Below are 14,978 nucleotides of genomic sequence, written 5' to 3'. Positions count from 1 at the left end.
AGCCGGCGTCCAGGGACCGGCGGCGGGCGAGCGCGGCTGCCGGAGCGGGCGGACGGCATCGGGGACGGGCGGACGGGAGCGAGGCATGAAGGTTTCGATGGCAGTTAGACTCCCGCCGACGGTCTTGCGCGTATACATGTTGGCTCCGAAATCCTTATTTTCATAGTTTCGACGGGGATGTTTTCCACGCCCCTTAAAAAATTTATGGGTCCGCCGCGTTTACAGTGTCTGATCGGGCGGCGGAAGCTTAACATATAAGGGCATTTTGGGCATACGGCGCTTAACGTATCCCGCGCCGTATGCGGCATGCCCATACAGGTAGAGCCGAGCGCACGGCTCGAGCCGATACGGCCGGCTCGCAACTACCCTCTCTCCGTCGCGCGAAAAAAAACCCACGACCTGCGCTGATCACGCGGCCCATTCCAACGTCGCCCCGCCCCGCCGATCGCCGCCCTTACCCGCCGACAGCCGCCTTTCCCCGCCGATCTAGCCGTGATCACGCTGCCAATTCCAACGTCGTCCCGTTTGGCCGATTGCCGCCTTCTCCCCGTCTTCACCCGGGATCTGGCCGGCGCGGACAGATCTTGGAGTCACCCGCCGTACGTGATGTCTCCTCCGTGACGCCGTCGACGCCCGCAAATCCGTGATCAACCTCTCCGGGAACGTCCTCGCCGTCCGCAGCCACGCTAGGCCGGCCGAAGTGCACGTGCATGCCATCTAAGCCTTCTAGTTTGTCAAAAAAATTGAATCGGTAAATAATTATGTGCAATCACTTGTTAGATAAGAATTTCTCATCTGTATGATCGTAGTACATTTAATTTGATTTAAAATTGATAGATCAATTTTTATTATAATATTGCAGTGTTGGTTGAGAGATCATTTAATGGATAAAGAAACTGGATTTACGGATCTGTTTTTGGACACGAGTGAGTGGGATGGTAGCGATAGTGTTGATCGTACGAATGGTAATGATAGTAAAGATGATGATGATGGCAGCGACAATGAATCCTGGTCGTCGTACGATAATTTATCTGAGGAGGATTTTGAAAAGAAGGAGGAGGGTGCTTGTAGTGAAAACGTAAGTGTCGTGTACATTCTTTTCGTCGGATGAAGAACCACATGGTACTTACACGTGCATATGATTTTTTTATGTGCAGGAGGATATTGACGTTCAGAACGAAGAAAATCATGGTGTTGAATCTTTCGGGGATAACATAAGCCAGGTTCGGTCCAAAATTTAAGATGTCATTGAATAATAAAAAGTTGGTAATGACAACTTACACTTGCTTATGTGGAATATTGTAGGCTAACTTTGATGGTTGGAGTGGTGAAGATGGATATGATCATGAGGATGGAGCTAATATGGACATTGAGGAAGCTGAAATCCAGCAACGTGCGCTGGAGACACAGTTGAAGGTTATGGGTATGACATTTGCATCACAATGGGAGGCTCACATGTTCTATAATAACTACGCCAAAGACCGTGGATTCAGTATCAGAAAAGATAAGGTGAAACGAGGAAAAGGACTTTCAACCACTGTTCGGTATAGGAGATACGTTTGCTCGAGGGCAGGAAAACGTCTCAGTAAATTTTTAAACCCGGAGGGCCGTACCCGCAGGCTAAGACCAGAGACTCGTTGTGAGTGTGGCGCACATTTAGTCGTGAAGTTGGACAAAGGACGTGGAGTTTGGTTCGTGGCAGCTTTTATGGATGATCACAACCATTTGTTGGCTAGACCAGATGAGGTGGTATTTTTGCGGTCACATCGAGTGATGGGAGATCACCAGATAGCTGAGATCTTGGCGATGGAAGGAGCTGGGATCAGAAAGCATATCATCATTGACAACTTCATTAGCAGGTATGGCTCGTATGATAAGTGTGGGTTTCTGAGACGAGACGTGTACAACCTATGTTGCCGTGAAAAAATGAAGTTGATTGCGAAGGGTGATGCTAACACGGCAATCGGGATTATGAGGAGCAGAAAGGAGAAGGATCCAGAGTTTTTCTTTGAGTACGTGCAAGATAAGGAGGGCCGTTTGAAGAGCATGTTCTGGTGCGATGCACAGTCGCGACGGGACTATCAATTGTATGGAGATGTGATGATGTTCGACAGCACGTATAAGATGAACAGATATGGTATGCCGTTCATCCCCTTTGTTGGTGTAAACAATCACCGTTGCACCATAGTTTTTGGTTGCGCCATTGTGTCCGACGAGACCGAAACGACGTACGTGTGGCTGCTCTAGACATTCCTGAAGGCCAATTGTCAGAAAAAGCCAAGGTCAATCATCACAGATGGGGACGCTGCAATGATACGAGCTATTCGGTTGGTTTTGGTTGATGTGTTGCACCATCTCTGCTCATGGCACGTGGAAAAAAACATGCAAAAGCACCTTAATTACAAATCGCTAAGTGAGTTCAGGGCACTCTTGTACTACTCCACCTCTCCAGCCAACTTTGAGGCGAGATGGCACGCTTTCGTCCGTAAATGGAAGACTGATAAAACAGAAGAGTGGCTGAGTAGGATGTACAGGAAAAGGAGTCTGTGGGCAGCATCATATCTGTCAGATGGTTTTTTTCTGGGTATGCGCAGTAATCAGAGGAGTGAAAGTCTTAACTCTTGTCCTGCACTTGGACGGCGGTATGACTATCGTTGACCTAGTTGTGCATTATGAGAATTGCATAGTCCGACTACGTGAGAACGAGGCGCATGATGACTGTGTTTTAAATCAGTCATTGCCACCATCAGTCACAGAATATAAGGATATTGAGAAGCATGCCGCCGAAGTATTCACTCATTCCAATTTTTATATTCTTCAACAAGATCTGAAGAAGATGGGAGAGCTTGAGATTTTTGAGACGCTAGTGGGAGTTGACTGCCACACTTTCATCGTGACATGGAGAAATAACCGGAAATTTCAGTTCAGCGTGAATTATCAAGCTGAAAACTCTGAGAATACGATAGACTGCAGTTGTGGACGAATGCTTCGGAAAGGATTGCCTTGCAAACACATTCTGTATGTGTTGGTTCATCTCAAAATATCTAAAATACCGAAGTGTTGCATCCTTAAGAGGATGTCGAAAGTTACGAGAGGTGGGCTGCCTGCACAGCGAAAGAGTGTCTTGTTTGGCTGGGGTTGGACAGGGGCAGAGCAGCGTGCTCGCTATAGTCAACTCAGTATAACAGGAGCTGAAGCTTTTCATGTTGCTTCAAATGATCCATTCGTCTATGATGAGTTGATGCAGTGTCTGCAGAATATAATAGCGAAAAAAAGGTCCCTGATGATGATGCTGTTGGTAGTAGAATAAATGTGCATGAGGAGCCACGTCAGCCGGAACAACATGTTGATGTCATAGGTGATCCCGTGAAAGTTTCCACGAAGGGCGCCCCTAAACAGAGCAGGACAGGGCGGGCAAAGAAAGATCCAAATGTTACAAAAAATGGAAGACCAAAATCATTTTCTGAGAAAAAACCCGGTCCTCTTTGTGGCATTTGTAAGACAGAGGGCCATAGACGGCAAACTTGCCCTGAGAATGAAAAGTAAGTTTTTCATTATTTTAATTATTTTTTGGTTCTCTCTTCACAATTGTCTGATGAGTTGTTTACACTTTGTTATGTAGGAACCGGGCATAAGGATGAAGTATTCATAATCAATTGAAGGCACTGGCAATTTCATTTTATTTGTTTAAGAATAAGATACATGGCACTTTGGGTTTATTGTTTAAACCACCTTGTTCGATGAAAGTCGTTAGCACTTTCAGTTTATTTGTTTAAGAATAATAGACATGGCACTTTGAGTTAATGTTTATGCCACCTTATTCAATTTTATAAGACATGCGATTCATATGAAGACATGCGATTTATATTATTATGTGTGAAACATATTATATTTGTATGAATGTGTTACTGCTGTCATGACTTAGTCAAGTTATGAACTCTTTTGAAATTTAATGTATGTGACAATTTTTTTTTAAAAAAGCCCCAGCTTTGGCCGGGCGCGCACACGTACAGTAAACTACAACGCCTTCTGGCGAGGCCTTTCGGCCGCCGAGCGGGGAGGCCACGGCGCACAGTAGGGCACCGCACACGAAGAGGATCGGCCCACGCGCCCGACGCGCGTCGTTTATGGCCGACAGATCACCCTCGGGATCGTTGCATGTGCCCGCTGGCTGGGGCGGGACGTGATGTGTGCCACCGGGCGCGCGGCTGTCGTTCGGCCGGCTGCTGGGCCAGCAGACCCGCGCGTGCCGCACGGCGAATGGCGCCAGCCCGCACTAGCTCAACTTCGTGGGCCCGCCACTGCCTCGGCTGTCGGCCACCGCACGGGCTGGAATATTCGTCGGATCCAGCGCCGCTGCTGCCACCAGAATCAACGTGGGAAATTGTGCAGGTTTTATCCACATCGCACCAACTCAGGACGGCGGGCATATTTTTTAATAAAAAAATGACCGCCGCGAGTAGGAACAACAACAACAGTACATGTAATATCGCAGAGGCAAACTGATACATTTTAGGACAGAAAAAATATTACTTGCCCACACGCATTTAAATGTGTAGTTTCTCACGAAAGCAATAAATAAAACGTGAAAAGTTGTCGAAATCTATCCCAGTGCCATGTCGCATTACAATCGATCAAAGTATCCAACAACGGTAGGGAAACCTTCTACGGGACTAAAACCCTACCGATGCTAATACCTACTCCTTCTCCATGATTTTAACAATTTTCATCTTCACTTTGTCTAATCTGTTGACCTCAGAAAAAATGATTTCCGCGACAATACGTGGCCTTGACTCATTAATCTCTTGCTGGTCAAATTCATGTGTCCAACGATCTCCGTCCCAGTATTTTATGCACCACATCACAAAAAGTCCACAAGACACTCTGCAATAAACATGTGTGATCAGTTTAGGATATAGCATGCACTTTCTTGTACTCATTTAACTTACCCATCATGTTGTCTCGGCATTTTATACTCATTAATTGGCCACGATGAGACATCTGGATTTTTTTTAATTCAAGAATAGAGTTGGCCTCCATAATATCCTTAGAAATTTCAGCTCTCTGAAACAAATTAACAAACCAGAAATTAATGTATGACTCAATAATTTTTTGAATGCGAGTGTGAAAATTATGGCGTACCAGGGTGGCAATCATATTGCGAATTCTTTGGCTAATTGCGCCTTTCGAATTTGAGTCAAGAACTTGAAACTCATCCTTGACGGTGTGCATCACTATGGTTATCCAATGATTATCATTAACGTGCATAGGAAAATACGCCTATATAATAATAAAATGATGTTAGTGCAATTAAATAGTAATGACTAACAAAAACAAATAAATATGAAAGGAATACCTTGTCCCGTCTGAAATACTCATCCATTACTCTTGCGAGGACTTTTGATTTCTTTGTAACTTGTTCTGAATCCAAATCATTAATTGACTTGGTCTTTCCCCTAGCCCTACCCAACATAAATTTGGGGAACCACGTTGTTTATATGAAACGGTCAGAGAAATCACGGTGTTGTAGGTGTTTACAATATGTATTGATTATCTGCATACATAAACAAAAAAATTCTATCAACTTGTGAAGTACAAATAAGAGTTTTGTTAAAACCAAACTCATACTTACAGCGCCATTCAACCATTTAAACGTCAGGATCGTGAAGCATAGCTAGCGTGCATATGTCCCCATCTGGTGGCGGCATATCGACCACGGTTCGGTGTGCATGCTTCTTTGTCGATGCGAGAGTCTCAACAAAAACTCTGGCTGCCTCTATGTGATCCGGAGTCATATTAAGGGAACTAGCCAGAATTGAATGAGGTGACGATGCAAACAGATCTAAATCAATGCAGGTACAGTCATTAAAAATAATAAAAAATATACATAACGCGTGAATGAATTATAAAGTAGTACTTGACTTACCTTTTTTAACATGTTTCTTGCGGGTAATGAGAAGGTCGTACGGGGATTGACAATATTTCGACGGATTTCGTTTGCGTTTACCTTCATTGTCCTGACTGCCTTCACCATTACCTATGTTGCTCTTTGCCGGGAGACTCTCATACTTGTCTTCAGACTTTGTTGGTGACAAACCACCCATAGACTCACCAGAAATATCGGCATTCTGCGGGGTTCAGGACATGGACGGAAACTCTTTTGTACATACAGTTGATGACGAACAAGGAGACTTTGCATTATCGTCTATAATGAAAGGATCAGTAGCGTCACCTCTACCCGGTGTCGTCGCCGGAGCACCCGTGTCATCAACGGGCACGTAGGTATCATTGAAACCCATGAAAGATGTTACTAGCTCCACGTCGGTAGGTGAATCAATATCTGGCCAATATTTTGATGACTTGTACTGGCCATTCTCCATCCCAACTCCTTCACCTACATTATCAAATTCGTCATTGGTGTCCCTCTTATTGGGTTTGTACAGCACACCTTCCGTGTTCAACTTTTCCATTACCATCTACAAACACAAATGAAACACGATAAGTACTTGAAGAACTAAAACATGTTTAGTATAACTTCTAAATTACCTGTGCACATCTTTCGGGTATATTGAGAACCTCCTTGTGAAGCAGCTTAATGTATGTCATCACACGGTCCATACTGTTAGTCATGTTCGATGAAACCCCTGGCGTGCTTGGCTTTCTACTCCTGCCACCACCTTTCCGTTTAGGTTTCTTCGTTTCTTCATCTGTGACAGTCCCTTCACGTGCTACCTTAGCACGTCTGTACTCTTCGCTAACGCAGTTTTCAAGCTATACAACATAAAAATAAATAAATTATATAACAACTACAGTTAATTACTATGTGCAACCAATAAGAACTATACTTATTGACTTACATTGCTGGTGCCACGCCCGTGCATGTTGTCATAGTGGTCTCTCTTTTTCCCTTCCGTTTCTTGCCAGTTAACCATTAGTGGGTATTCACTAGACAAAGGATCAAATGTATCCACACCAATTGGCTCAACTTTTTCCCAGTATATATACTGTATGATAGTAAACACAACTAGTCAGACACATAAATCACATAAAAATTATATGTACTCCCTCCGTTCCTTTTTACTCCGCGTATAAGTTTTGGTCAAAGTCAAACTACACAAATTTTGACCAAATTTATATTAAAAAATATGAACACCTACAATACTTAAACTATATAATATGTAAATACATTTCATGTTGCATTTGAAAATGTTGATTTCATATTGCGAATGTTGATATTTTTTAATATAAGGTTAGTCAAACTATGTAAAGCTTGACTTTGACCAAACCTTATATGCAGACTAAAAAGAAACGGAGGGAGTACATACAACTATTACGAAATGAATTGTACCTGAAGAAGAGCCAAGTTCCCGATAGGACACTTGAATTTTTCAAGATCTTAGACCGATTTTTTAATAGCATCCATGCACACCCGCAACGTGAAATCGTTCCAATTGTATGACTTGATAGCATTCACGTCCTCCACCATTTTGTAATAACGATAAGGAACAAACTTGATGGATTGTGGTGCTAAGACTGTACCCATAAGAACCAGTACGGCCCTTCTAACAAAATCATCATCATATGACTGAGTATCAACAATATTTTTTATCAACTCAACGATGAGGATTAGGCCTGTTCTTTTGTCTAGAAACTGATTCGGAACACATTTTTTTGCATCTAGTTGTACTGTTGCTATCATGCTACTGACATCATCACCCTCGTTACGTAGCCCGAATATGTCGTAAACATCTTCATTAAGCACACTGATGCCATCAGTATTTGGCCGAATAATAAATCGCTTTCCAGTTCTGTCATACGTTGTAATCATAAATTCCAATAAATTTTTCCTCATTTTCACGGAAGGAATTCTCAGCATACAGTCCAAATTTGTGCCACGTAACATCATGCGCTGTCTGGGTGTGAATTTTCCCACCAATTCGCACCACTTCTCAACCGAGCAGTACACATCTCCCAATTCTTGCATTCTAAATAAGATGCCAGTTATCTAACTAGTTACGAGATTGAAAAAAGATTACCTATAGTTTAATGAGATACCATACCTTCCGGCGTCTCGATGAGCACCGGCAGCCCTCGTTGCCAAACCCCACCCGGGGTCGGTTAGTCATGGCAGCCGTGCACCCTCTGCCCACACGAGCGCGATGGCCGACTGCCCTTCCTAGGGTTTAGGGTGCCGGCGAATTTGCCCAGACGGCACGGCCGGGCCAGAGATCCAAGTCGCGCGCGCAGATGACGGATTGTATGGCCGCCGTCAGGCCGGCAGGGAAGGGAGTTTGGACGGCCACAGCGGTGCGACCGTCGGATCGGGGACGGGTGAGGACGTGCGTGGAGGCGGCGGGGCTAGGCGGTCCTGGGGCGAGGTAATGGCGGCTTGGTTTCCATGCCATGCACGCACGTACGGTGTCATCGACGTGGTCACGCCATAGTGGGCCAGTTGGCCCGTCCCGTAAAACCACCGTCGGCTGGCCCACGATGCATTTATTACAAACATGCATTGTAGTTTAATACCACATCGCTAAGCCAGAGCGTCGTTGACTTCCTTATATAATTTTCTTTCGGTCAATGCACAAACATCTCGGTTTGTGGGACTCTATTTGGTGGATATGCAGGATCGATGTGAGTCTTCATCTGCTGAGAGCTTGTGAAGGTTCACATGGATCATGCATATTCTTCAAAAAGAAAGCCATTATCCTCGATGTTTTTTTAATGTCAGAAATTATTAATGCAATTTTTTAATGCAACCATTTTAACGTTACCCGATGGACCCCAAACTTAGTATTGTTATAGTAACTAATTATAAAGAACTTACTATTTTTTTCCATAAAGTGATGAAAAAAATACTGATGCAAAAAAATAGTGATGCGCCCCTCCGACCTCCCCCCGTGCCGTGACTCATAGAAGGCAAAAAAATAGTGATGCAAGAAAAAAAAGCCCAACCGTGGTTGCAGGCCGCAGCTACACGTAATCGGTCCGGCCTGATCAAGCCGGGCGGCAAAAGGGCCGGCCTTTCGGCCCAGCTACGGCCTGCAGCACAGACCAACGGGGCAGAGACAGGGCGGGGCAGGAATCAGAGGAGTTCGAAATGGTAGTGGGAGGCAGGTATATAAGGCAGTCGCGGCGTCGTTCGGCGGGCGAGGTGGGACTAAACTTTAGTCCTCACCACCGCCGACCCTGCCCCCGCACCGCACGCAGAGTCAATGGGCCGGCCCACGCGCGCCTTCGCGCACTCTAGCTGTGCCGGCCAGTGCACGCAGTCCAGGTCATAGATTCGGTCGGGCCCGCGTCGCTTCTGTCACTCCTTGGCGTGCGGCAGCCATTCTAATTTAGTCCAACCTCGGCGGCCGAAGGATGTCCACACCAGTTTATATAGCCGCCTCCGGTAGTCCATGCATGGTCATATCTTATATTGTGATATGGCTTTACTTAACTGCCTGGCAGTACACTGTCTGGAAGTGAACTGCCCGGCAGTGGGTAAAGTCACATTACAGTATGAAATATGTTTATTTTGTCATTTTGTTTATTTTTTTAACTTCAAACGGAAAACAAATTTTTTTAAATATGGTTCCCAACTACGGTTTTTTTTCTACTCCGTCAAATGTCACGACACTTTTTCCACACGTTGCCATCACGTAGCCCCAGTGCAACCACCTACCTCTCGGTCTGCCGGGGAGGGGTTCCCAACTATGGTTTTCTCTGTGAAACGCACCGAAAACACTGACCGGGCGTGACGCAACGTGCGTTTGGTGTCCGAATTCGTTCAACTTTTGCGTGGGGCCCTAAGATGGGTATGCCCACTGCTTCCCAAATTTGGGTGACCTTTCGTGGGTGCCACCTCGTACCTCCCATGCAACCGGCACTGATCGGATATGAACGATGTTAGCCCCGAACCGCGTTCTCTTTTCTTACTCAGCCAGTGGACCCCACACTTTTTCCACACGCACTCATCGGCAGGGCCATCATGCCTGCAAGTTTTCATAATTTTCTGACACCATATGAATTTCCTATGATTTTCTCCGTGAAACGCACCGAAAACACTGACCGGGCGTGACGCAACGTGCGTTTGGTCTCCGTGAAACGCACCGAAAACACATTACAAAAAACTCATTATTCTTACTTATAAATTAAAAAAACAACGCATTATTATTATGTAAACACATTTAGCCGTTAATGCAACACATTACAGTACTAAACTTTGCATATATTTTAAATATATTTTAGACATTAATTAACATTACATAAATATTAAACATGTAATTACTAATCTACACAAATAACTTATTTCAAAATTCTATACAAAAAAACTCATTATCATTTTATTATCAAAAAACTCATTATTGTTTTAGCAATTACTTATAAAATACTCATTAGTTTCTCGTATAAATTTAAATAAACAACTCATTATTATTATAAGTAATATAGTTAACAATTCTATATTACGTATGGTTTTTTATTAATTATAGAATTTTTGTATACTATAAGACAGGCATAAATAACTAAAAAACTTAATACTATTTAAAAAAAACAAAACAAAAGTCTTGACTGTGCGCGATGGCACAGTGAGAGTGCGCGACGGCGCGCGTGGGCTAGCCCATTGACTCTGCGCGCGGTGCGGGGGCAGGGTCGGCGGGGTGAGGACTAAAGTTTAGTCCCACCTCGCCCGCCGAACCACGCCGCGACCTGCTTATATACCAAGCTGGTACCACCGTTTCGAACTCCTCTGATTCCCGCCCCGCCCCGCCTCTGCCCCGTTGGTCTGTGCTGCAGGCCGTAGCTGGGCCGAAAGGCTGGCCCTTTCGCTTCCCGGCTTGATCGGGCCGGACCGATTAAGCGCAGTTGCGGCGTGCAAGCACAGGTGGGCTTTTTTTTTGGCATCAATTTTTTTTATTCTACAATTCACGGCGCGGGGAGAGGTGGAAGGGGCGCTTTTTTGTTCAACCTCGCGCGCCCAGGGATGCCAGGACTGGCTTATATAGCCGCCTTTCAGATATTTATTGAAATAGGTAGTAATAATGTCATGTGACTTTAACTAAAGTCAACTGACATTATTACTATCTTATTTTTTAATATAAGCTTGTCAATTCGCGCAGAAATAACAATAGTAAATTTTTCATATGTATATTTTCAACACGAAATAAATTCCCTATTAAGTACTCTTTTTAATATAATTACTTAATGAATTATGTATTAAGTACTGTTTTTAATTTAACTACTTAAATAATTCTATGTCAAGTACAGTTTTTTATGAAACTGCCCTTTCCAAATTATTAGTTATATCAATAAACTAATTAATAAGTTTTAATAAGCTGCAAAATGTTAGGCATTTACACAAAACTCATAAATTATTAAAAAAATACCGATTATTTTTACCTATAAATTGTAATAAATATAGTTAACAATTCTATATTACGTATGGAGTTTTATTAATATTATTTTTAAAACAAAAAACAAAAAAGTCTTCGACAGCGTGCATTGGCCGGCACAGTGAGAGTGCGCGACGGCACGCGTGGGCCGGCCCATTGACTCTGCGCGGTGCGGGGGCAGGGTCGGCGGGGGTGAGGACTAAAGTTTAGTCCCACCTCGCCCGCCGAACGACGCCGCGACCGCCTTATATACCTGCCTCCCACCTCCCTTTCGAACTCCTCTGATTCCTGCCCCGTCCCGCCACTGCCCCGATTGACTGTGCTGCAGGCCGTAGCTGGGCTGAAAGGCCGGCCGTTTCGCCGCCCGGCTTGATCGGGCCGGACCGATTAAGCACAGTTGTGGCCTGCAAGCACAGTAGGCAATTTTTTTACCATTGTTTTTATTTCCTTCTATAAATTTTTCTTATAATTGTTTTCTGTCCTTCTAGAAATTTTTCTTATAGTGTTCTACCAGTATCAGTAGGATGCATGCCAGGTTTTTTGTATTTTTCATCGCTTTATGAATGTTCTATAATTTTTCCGAATATGTCGACAAGTTGGCCTCCTTCTCCAGACCCCGTTTGGGCAGGACCGAAGGCCCCGTCTGAAAGGAGTTTTTTCCGACAGCCTTCAAATGTACCCACATTTTTTTATACTGTTCCACCATCATCATTAGGATGCATGAAAAGTTTTCTGGCTTTTTTATTGCTTTAAGAATTTTTCAGAGACCATTCGAGTATGAGTGAAGGCCCCATGCATGCGTAACCGAGCACTGATTTTTCTCGTAACGTTGAAATGCATGTTATTTTTTGAAGTTGCACGACTAACATCAAATTAAACATACGTTTTTTTCTTCAGATAAGCCATTCCGAGTTCATTCATCATTCAAACTACCTTACACAACACTAAACATAACAGAGCACTGCTCTTACATAACTTAAACCGAAATTTAAATAAAAACCCTAAAACTAGACTACTCGTCGTCGCTGCCGCCGGTGAGGTCGACGACCGGCGCCATACTGCCGGCCTCTCCTTCGCCGCCGTCGCCGTCACTGTCGTCGTCGTCGTCGTCGTCGTTGCTGCTGAAATCCCACCAGTTGTCTTCCCGCGCTTGCTGCTCCTGCACCGCCGCTATGGCCGCCAGCCGCTCTCGTTCCTCACGAGTGGCCGCCGCCGCCGCCTCCTCTGCCGACTGGGCCAGCACCGCAAGTAGCCCTGGCGTGTCGTCGGGGTCTCCGTCTTGCGCGAGGGCGGCCTGCGCCGGCGGGATCTCGACCAGCGCCGGGTCAGGGGGCGCCTGCTGTGCTAGGGCGGTGGGGGCGGCTGGAGGTGGGCCGTGCCGGCGGCGACCACGGGAAGTGCCGGCCTCGCCGGTAATGTCCCCGACGGTGCGGCCGGCCGCCGCATCCCTGAACGCGCCGAGGACAATGTCGAAGTTCTTCCTGCGCCACCACCTGCGCCGGGCCCTCCGGTTGTAGCGGCCGCCTAGGAACGCGTGGAGCTGCTGCCTCGTCGGCGGCGGTCCCATGGTGGGGATGCCGTCCCCCCCGATCCGCCACGGCCGCGGCACTTTGGCTGCCGGCGGCACCATCAGGCCGAACCGGGCCAGATCCTCCGTGTCGCCGACGGTGAGGCTCAGCGGCCAGACGCCGGTCGACCACGCGCCCTTGTCGGAGTCGCTGGAAGACATTGCCGGCGAGGAGAGGGAGATGGGCGGGCGAGGAGAGGAAGGGAGATGGCACGGCGTGGTGAGGGCTGGCGTGGCCTTTTATAGACGGCAGGGGAGGGAGGTGAGCGGGCGAGCCGTCGGTGGCGTGCGCCCCGAGGGAGAGGCGGGCGGCTGGCGGCACGCGCGACCGCGGTGGCGTGTGAAAGCGAAGCAGCGGTGGCGTGTGAAGGCGCGGCGCGGCAGGCGAGGGATCGGTGGCGTGGGAAGGCGCGAGGACGGCAGGCGCGACAGTGGAAGCGTCGGTGCCGTGCGGGCGATCGCCGCAGCGGCGGCAGCCGACCCGTCGCGTCAACTGCCGGCCCGAGGCGGAAGGCTGGCGGCAGGCGCCCGGTCGCCGCACGCGCGGCAGTGAACGGCGCGGACTACGAAGCTACCATGCTGGCGGCAGGCGCCCGGTCGCCCGCACGCGCGGCAGTGGAGGGCGCGGGCGGCACGAGATCTGCCGCGTGCAGTCGGCGCCTGCATGCGCGCCGCCAAAACTGCAAAGCAGTTAATGCACGACGGTACGTCCGTCTGCGCCACGTCCACACGTACGCCCCACCGGTCAGCGCGGACTTTTTTTTTTAAAAAAAACACGCCCTCACGGCTGCCAACTGCTCGGCTCGGCTCGCGCCCTCACGATTGCCAAGCAGCTCGGCTCGTCCCGCAGCCGCGTATAGACGGGCGCGCGGGGGCAATTTTTTTTACTTAAGACGATCGTCCCCTGGCAGCGAAAGGGTATGGGTGAATCTCAGTCCTTGATGTGTTTAAGGGTGGTGTACCGAAGCAGAAGTGTTTTGACGATTATTTTACGGGTTGGAGCATTATACGGGATCGACTAGAGATGCTCTTAGCTCGTCGGCCAGTCCAATCGTCCTTATGGTAGTGTTGTGTCCATTAGGGATGCAAATTTGAATATACAGGTACCCTCCGATCGAGATGGGTGCCCCAAGATTGTCAACCTAGGAAGCGCCAAGACCGATCTCTTCTACGAGCGCAAGAAGTATGGTTTTAAGAAGAGATGAATCGCATACATGGATTTGGCGCGTCCTCCGGGCCTCACATTCTATGCTGTTACACTAATACCAGAAGCAGGTTGCTGGGGCAACGGCATTGTGTCCGTGTTATCGTTTGATCCTGATATACAAGAATGCGTCCCTGATATGCTCTGTAATGACTAGTTCTGTTGTATGGTTCAAAACTCTAGACTGCCTATGCAGTATGCACTTGATGTGAATGACCATGAATGTTTGACTTGAAATGTGTACTTGGATGGCCTTTTGTATTTTTACTTAATTGCCTCAGCTACTTTGAAGACCAGAGATATGCTGTAATGCAGAAATACATGCTGATGGCTGATCATGCCCGATGTACTTATAATAGAGAGTCAGCTGGAAGTAGGGATGCAAGCGGTGGGCTTGGCTGAAGCTGAAAGCGGGATGAAAACGTGATGCCGCTTGCACCCGAAGCTGAAAGTAATCTAATCAGTGGCGTACTTAAGAGTCCGATTCTTTAGAGGCTCGCTTAGAAGGAATAAATAAAGAGAAAAAAAGCAGTAGCAAGCGTTCCGGGCTTCTCCTTTTGAGACCGTGAAAGGAGAGCTGGTTATGTCCGTCGGGGAAACAAGACGTAATAAAAAAATATGAACGCAGGAAGTTTCAGTTGAAATAGGACTGAACAAGGAAGAACACTTGCCATTCAGTATTGTATTTCATTAATAAAATGCTGAAACCCGTGCTGTACCTCACGAAGTTCTTGTTCATACAAAAGCCCACTTATTCTTATCTACCTGAGGCGCCAGGTCGGTCCCATTTCCCAAACATACTCGATTTTCACCTGCATTCCCTTCGAGT

The 14,978-nt window shown here is 46.7% G+C and overlaps 1 protein-coding gene across 1 annotated transcript in view; it reads left to right on the top strand.

Annotated features, from left to right (window-relative positions):
• Window positions 1–14,386, top strand: part of LOC123160901 (PHD finger-like domain-containing protein 5A) — a 33,410-nt gene extending 19,024 nt beyond the window's left edge. Inside the window, exon 3 of the mRNA XM_044578747.1 lies at window positions 14,134–14,386. Within this exon, the coding sequence (XP_044434682.1) occupies window positions 14,134–14,150 (17 nt within the window). The 3' untranslated portion in view covers window positions 14,151–14,386. The remainder of the gene's footprint in view (window positions 1–14,133) is intronic.
• The last annotated feature ends 592 nt before the right edge of the window (window positions 14,387–14,978 follow it).

This window comes from Triticum aestivum, chromosome 7B, assembly GCF_018294505.1.
Source record: "Triticum aestivum cultivar Chinese Spring chromosome 7B, IWGSC CS RefSeq v2.1, whole genome shotgun sequence".
Classification (NCBI taxonomy): Eukaryota; Viridiplantae; Streptophyta; class Magnoliopsida; order Poales; family Poaceae; genus Triticum; species Triticum aestivum.
This window is presented reverse-complemented; position numbering and strand designations above follow the sequence as displayed.